Source organism: Salmo salar, chromosome ssa28, assembly GCF_905237065.1.
Source record: "Salmo salar chromosome ssa28, Ssal_v3.1, whole genome shotgun sequence".
NCBI classification, from domain to species: Eukaryota; Metazoa; Chordata; class Actinopteri; order Salmoniformes; family Salmonidae; genus Salmo; species Salmo salar.
The window spans coordinates 4,263,401-4,270,218 of record NC_059469.1 but is presented as its reverse complement, the minus strand read 5'-3'; the positions used below and the strand labels follow the sequence as shown (position 1 = coordinate 4,270,218).

General features: G+C 42.0%; 1 protein-coding gene across 1 annotated transcript; it reads left to right on the top strand.

Moving 5' to 3' along the window:
* Positions 1 to 252: 252 nt before the first annotated feature.
* Positions 253 to 4,221, top strand: LOC106589342 (transcription factor Sox-9-A). The gene is made up of 3 exons (XM_014179186.2): positions 253 to 1,073; positions 1,308 to 1,558; positions 1,890 to 4,221. The coding sequence occupies exons 1-3, from the start codon at positions 634 to 636 to the stop codon at positions 2,672 to 2,674; spliced, it is 1,476 nt and encodes a 491-aa protein (XP_014034661.1). The 5' UTR covers positions 253 to 633; the 3' UTR covers positions 2,675 to 4,221.
* Positions 4,222 to 6,818: the final 2,597 nt, after the last annotated feature.

Sequence of the window (6,818 nt, the reverse complement as noted above, 5' to 3'; positions counted from 1 at the left end):
ACATGGATGAGACACTCAAATATTTATATATTTGTAAACCATAATCAATTTCAGTTACTTGAATTATTATACCTACATCAATATTGTACACAAAATGTAAAACTGTCTATGGATATGCTGTGTGTGTAGAGGGGGGGCCGTAGGGATCAAATTCCTTCAGTTCGTTATGCTCTGTCGACCAATCACATTTGGGTATTCTCGGGTATTCTGTAGCCGCACAGTAACTCACTTATAAAGTCCGCTTGCAAAGGATTTCAGTTCAAAGCACGCACACCTTCTGGAGATACTATTTGGAGACAGACTAGAACACTTTCTCTTTTTATCTGACAAAAAAAAGTTGCCAAAAAACATCAACTGTTGCTCGAGTGTGGAGACGCCTGCAAACAAAACTAGGTTATTATACAATATTTTAGAAAGGCATATGCATAAAGACATTCTCTCTCAAAAAGGCTTTGTGCAGTTGACTGCCTCATTGCAGGAGCAAATAACGTCTACTGTTACTTTTTATCCACTTTTGGACATTTTAAATACTTTGGTCAAACTTTTCCTCGTGTGTAAAGCATCTCTAGGGATCTCACCCTCAAGAGTCGTACTTTCATATTTTGTGCGTAATTGTTCGACAACATTTTTCGTATGAATCTACTCGACCCCTTCCTGAAAATGACAGACGAACAAGACAAATGTCTCTCTGACGCACCGAGCCCGAGCATGTCCGAGGACTCTGCGGGATCCCCGTGCCCTTCCGGCTCTGGCTCAGACACGGAGAACACCAGACCTTCAGAGAACGGTCTGCTGATGGGTCCGGACGGTCCCCTCGTCGAGTTCAAGAAGGACGACGATGACAAGTTCCCCGTGTGCATCCGCGACGCGGTGTCCCAGGTCCTGAAAGGCTACGACTGGACCTTGGTTCCAATGCCAGTCCGAGTGAACGGATCTAGTAAGAACAAGCCCCACGTCAAGAGACCGATGAACGCGTTTATGGTTTGGGCGCAAGCCGCTCGGAGAAAACTGGCTGATCAGTACCCTCATCTGCATAACGCGGAGCTGAGCAAAACTCTGGGGAAACTGTGGAGGTGAGTCTCACTCCTCTCTGTCATTACTTCTAAAGGTTTATTTCGAGTGGCATCGCGTTTGTGGTCTTATTACTGAAAATAGTTTTATTTAATAGGCAACTCAATTCTACTTTTACTCATGCATTGTACACTCGCCTGTGAACTCGATGTGATCATTTCACCTTTGTGGTAAATTATTTGGTTGTCAATTTAACATTTGATTTACTCATGTATCTATTTGCCTTTCACGCACAGGCTACTCAATGAGGGAGAGAAGCGTCCGTTCGTGGAGGAGGCAGAGCGCTTGAGGGTACAGCACAAGAAAGACCACCCCGACTACAAGTACCAGCCCCGGCGAAGGAAGTCCATGAAGAACGGACAAAGCGAATCTGAGGACGGCAGCGAGCAGACGCACATATCGCCAGGAGCGATCTTCAAGGCGCTCCAGCAAGCTGACTCTCCTGCCTCTAGCATAGGAGAAGTGCACTCCCCCGGAGAACACTCAGGTAAGAAGAGAGAAAATGCGTAGTGCCTATTGCATTGGTCTCATTCAACATGTGTTCGTCAATGTATATTTGGCACTTCAATGCTGCTAGACTTTTTATAAGAATAAGCCTGTATGAAATAGATTGTTTGAAAAGCTGATGACAGATATTATCAGATATGTTCTCTGTTAGTTTAACTTGATGTCTAGACTCATTTCTTATTCCACTCGTGCTTGACCACTTGTAAAGCTCTTATTTTTCCTTTTCAATTAAATCCATGGGTCTGCTCTTGCTCTGAGATTTGTATTACAGAAATATGTATTCTATATGTAACCCACCCTCTCTCTCTCAGGCCAGTCCCAAGGGCCCCCCACCCCTCCCACCACACCTAAGACCGACATCCAAGCGGGCAAGGTGGACCTGAAGCGTGAGGGTCGCCCCTTACAGGAAGGCACGGGCCGTCAGCTCAACATTGACTTCCGGGATGTGGACATCGGCGAGCTGAGCAGCGACGTCATCTCCCACATCGATACCTTCGATGTCAACGAGTTTGACCAGTACCTGCCCCCCAACGGTCACCCAGGCGCTCCTGGCACTGCCGCTGGCCAGGTCTCCTACAACGGTACCTATGGCATCAGCAGCTCCGCAGTCAGCCAGGCAGCAGGGGGCACCGCAGGGCACAGCTGGATGACCAAGAGCCAGAGTCAGCAGCAGCACTCCCTGACCACGCTGGGTAGTGGAGGGGAGCAGGGCCAGAACCAGAGGACCCCCACACACATCAAGACAGAGCAGCTGAGCCCCAGCCACTACAACGATCAGCAGAACTCCTCCCCCCCGCAGCACGTCACCTACGGCTCCTTCAACCTGCAACACTACAGCTCTTCCTCCTACCCCTCCATCACCCGCGCCCAGTATGACTTTTCTGACCACCAGGGCGGCACCAACTCCTACTACAGCCACGCAGCTGGGGGCCAGGGCTCAGGGCTGTACTCCTTCAGCAGCTACATGAGCCCCAGCCAGAGGCCCATGTACACCCCCATCGCAGACACAACAGGAGTGCCCTCCGTGCCACAGACCCACAGTCCCCAGCAACACTGGGACCAGCAGCCAGTGTACACACAGCTTTCCCGGCCCTGAGGACACAGTCATCTACACACAGACTTACATAGGCTGATAGACATGCCCATCTTGCAGAGGGAGACTTTGTCACAACATTCCAACATCTAGCTCCCAGCAAACAGACACTTGAATTTACAACAGAGGAGAAGACAACAAAGAAGAAGAAGGAAAGCTGGACTTGAGAGAACTGAAATTAGATCAGAATGGCTCACAACGTGCCTTTTTTTTGTGTATTGATGAAACATATTTTGAGCATTGAGAAATCCTCTGTGAGGACTGTTGAAATTGTTGATATTTTTAGTAGGTACTGTGTATGTTTTCTTACCTTTTTTACTCTGGCAGTTTGCTATTCTGGGGGATTTTAAACACGTATTTGTAGAGAAAAAGCTTTATTTTTATCCAGTTCAGCAGTAAACCACAGTAGTGCAGTTATCTATTCTATGGCCTCAATTCTCTGGTGGAATTTTTTACAGGCAGCAAATCTGTCCTTTTTTGGTTGTGTTTGGTTTTGTTTGTCTTCCTGCAGTGCATTGTGCTTATATGTGCTGTGCCATCCAACAAAATGAACTACATTTGTATTTGTGCAGTTTAGGGTTTCTCCATCAATGATTTATTATGATTATAGCACGTTCTTAGATGTAAGAGGGGCATGCTGTGAATGGCAAGGGAAGAAATTTGGACGTTATCGTTTTGTGCAGGAGATTCCAGCCTTTTGCACCATTAGTGTCTAGCATATCAGAGGTTGGGTGATAGGATGTGTGTGTCAGAGTGTGTGTGCTACAGCACATAATATAGAAGAGAGAAGCCACAGCTGAGATTATACTTACCGTCTGACAGCATGTGTTTGACAGCCACAGGAAGTGCCCTTTGACCTCTCGGGCGTCCCCTGCAGTCTACCATCACGCCAGTGTCGTTTTACAGCCCCCTGCCTGATCCACCTCTCACCCCCTCCCGCCCCCTCTCAGTCTTAACCCTTTAATTTATTTATTAGCTTAATTTTATTTTCAAAGTAATTATTATTTAGCATTTTATTCTTTATTTTATATTTTATACAATTAATTAATTTGTCTTCAAAATAAGTTACCTTCTGGATATTAAATGTCATATAAACCGGTCTTTTTAGCCGAGGGGGTTACTTAGAAAAATGACACAAACTGTAATCATCGTGCTTTATTTATCGTATGTAAATGTTTCTATTTTAAATGTTTAATTTGTCATTTTTTTGTTATCTAGTTGTGTACGGATTATTGTTAATTGTGAAGTTTGGATTCTAAACTGGAAATACGTTTTGAGCATAATGACAAAGTTTTACAATTAGTTATGTTTACGCTGTGGCTAATATGTTTGTGTTATTAGAGATACCAGCATCCCTGTCTTTTCTAAGGACTTTTTTTTTAACGTCCTGACACACACAGTACTATCTCAGTACTGATGTTTTCTTCTGATGCATCTGAAGAAATTGTCATTTTCTTCAGCTAGCTTAACATGTTACTGTACTGTCTTAAAAAGAAGCTTAACTTTTGTATTGTATTTGCAATAAAAGAGAAAATACTCTAGAAACAAAATGGTTGTTGATATTTTATTGCACAAAACATGACCTACTTTTTGAATAGGGTGGGGGAACAAGGAATCTCTAGTTTATATGGATAAACATCATGTTACATAACACCTCTATATGTTGGAATTTATAACATTTAAACCAACCCAATATCAACCTCAGAATTTTACTGTTTAGTCAAATTGAGACAGAGAGGTAGACAGAAAGAGTTAAAGAGAGAGCCTGAGAGAAGGCAGTTCTCTCAGAAGCCTTGTTTTTCTCATTTATTTTCTTGTTCTTTCTCTTCCGTCAGCTGGAGCAACAGGGGGTCCCTCCTCCCTCCAGTCTGCATGTTGTAAGGCTCTGGAGCTTTACTGGGAGAGGCTACTCTGCAGAAAAACATTACAACTGTGAAAAAAACATAAATGTTTTTCAATTTTAAAGCAGGGGACTTTGCTTCCCTACGAGCAAAGCTCTCTTTAAAGATTTTCAGTGCTGCCACCTTTTAAAGGTCAACTCAAGGAAATATTTACAATTTTCACAACACCAGGGGACCAAGTGCCATTTTCCTATTCTCTACTACTATGAATCACACCTTTTGGAAGCTATTGTGATTTCTGAAACCACAGTTTTATAGTATGGACACAAGGCATAGGAGGACAATAAAATGTGACTTGTTTCAGGAAACTAGGCGTATGTCTCGCGTCACAAGCATTCGAACGTAAACATTTATTTTTGATCAAAGTGTGTTTTATGGCAGAAATGCTTTCTGGAACATGTAAACTTCCATGTTCCTTAATAACAAACCTGAATGCCATCTGTAAATACGAGTAAAATAGAGCCCAGTTGGTTTAGCCACAGAAAAAGGCAGGAACTTTCCTGCTAGCCATGATTGGCTGAGATAATGGATGGGCTAGACATGCTGAGAGATGAGTTCGGATTGGTCTGCCATGTAGCACCAATTTGAAGGTAACCCTTTCTAATGCAGCTTTTATAAAAGATATCACAAATAACTGCAAAAGTGTTGCTCTCCACTTTCTGGAGGACAGAGTTTTGAAATCAATGGAATGCCAGGTGGAAGCAGCATATGACAGCTAAGGAGATGGAGAAAATTCTGGCTTTTAATTGCAAATATGTGGAGGGAGTCAAAAACAGAACACACAGAAGGCTGTTGTATAAAACACCTGTCTCCGGATTACATCTTCAAACTAAGGGCAACCATGGCATCCGTGACATAGAGGAAGGAGCATTCATCCATGTATATGGGTAAGAGAGTCTAGCTAGCTAAATTTTCCGATATTATACATTTCAAATTTAGTCCGAAAGTTGTTTTCATTGCAAGTTAAAGCGTGCTGTTAGCTAGCTAGCTAACGTTAGCTGGCTGGCTCGCTAGCTAATGTTACATGTATGATCAGAGTAGTAATATTATTTGTATCTCAGAGCCATTTGCGTTGATAGTTATAGCCTAATGTTAGCTAGCTAACATTGAATCTAGTTGATTAGCCACCTGCAGATTCATGCAAGGTAGTAATGTTATGCGCTAGCTAGCTACATGTCTAAACAAAAGACTCTACTATGCAAGCAACCATTTCACTGTACCATAACACCTTCTGTATCCTGTACATGTGACAAATAAACTTAGATTTTATTTGACATAGTGTGTGTTTACCAGAGACGGTAATGTGAAGAACAACATGACCTGCACCAAAATCAAATTAGCCTATAAAGAATGCCCTGCTTTTATTTCACCACACTCACAACTGGCAAGATTTTTTTTCTGTAATTAGCATGCCATTAACTTGTAAATAATGATCTGTTGTGAGTTTATTTTCCTGTAATAATTAATACAAATTAGCTAAAGTTAAGCCGTTATCAGCTATATGATGTGGTCACTATTTGAACTGGCCAGCTAACTAACTTAACGTTAGCTAGCTAGCTAACAAGCTAGAAACAAACCAAACATTCTCTAGAAAGTTGCTTTTAGTTGCCTGGTTTGCTAGATTGACATATACAAAATGTATTTTTTAACGGATGGGTTTATTGGTGTTAAAATACACCAGTTATGCTAGTTTGGACCACCAGGTTGCTGATGTCATGAATGTGAATCCTTAAAGAGATGGTGGGGCTAGGCTTAAGAGGGTGTGAGCAATGCTGAAAGGGTATAGACAAAGTTTATCAACTTTCAAAGCAGAATTACTTTCCCATTATTCCTCAACTGTAGTGTATGGTATACCATTTTGTAGCTCTGCGTCTCTACTTTTATCCAATGTAAAAAACAGCAATTTTGCTGCATAAGACCGAATCGATCCAGTCGGTCAAAAATATAATTTTATCCATGTTATTATACAGTATGTTTTTAAAATTATCATCAGAATCACTATACGCATAGTTTTATCTGTCATTGCTTTTGATCCGAGAAGTGAGAGTGAGAGTGGCGGTGTATTGTAGCCTTTTAGGCATAATAGAAACATTCATCAAGGTGTGAGAGAAAGATGGAACTTGCTGAATTAAAACGACCACTGTAGCTGTTTATTGAAGTGAAGTATCCAGTTATGTAATGTAATTACCTTATTCTTTAACTGTCAATGACAATTACATACAGTCATTTCCACCATATTATATGAT

Bases quoted from the DNA above. Each gene is read 5' to 3' on its own strand.
- LOC106589342 (XM_014179186.2), top strand. From the start codon at position 634: ATGAATCTACTCGACCCCTTCCTGAAAATGACAGACGAACAAGACAAA. The intron at 1,074-1,307 runs GTGAGTCTCACT...TTTCACGCACAG, and splicing joins ACTCTGGGGAAACTGTGGAG to GCTACTCAATGAGGGAGAGA. The intron at 1,559-1,889 runs GTAAGAAGAGAG...TCTCTCTCTCAG, and splicing joins CTCCCCCGGAGAACACTCAG to GCCAGTCCCAAGGGCCCCCC.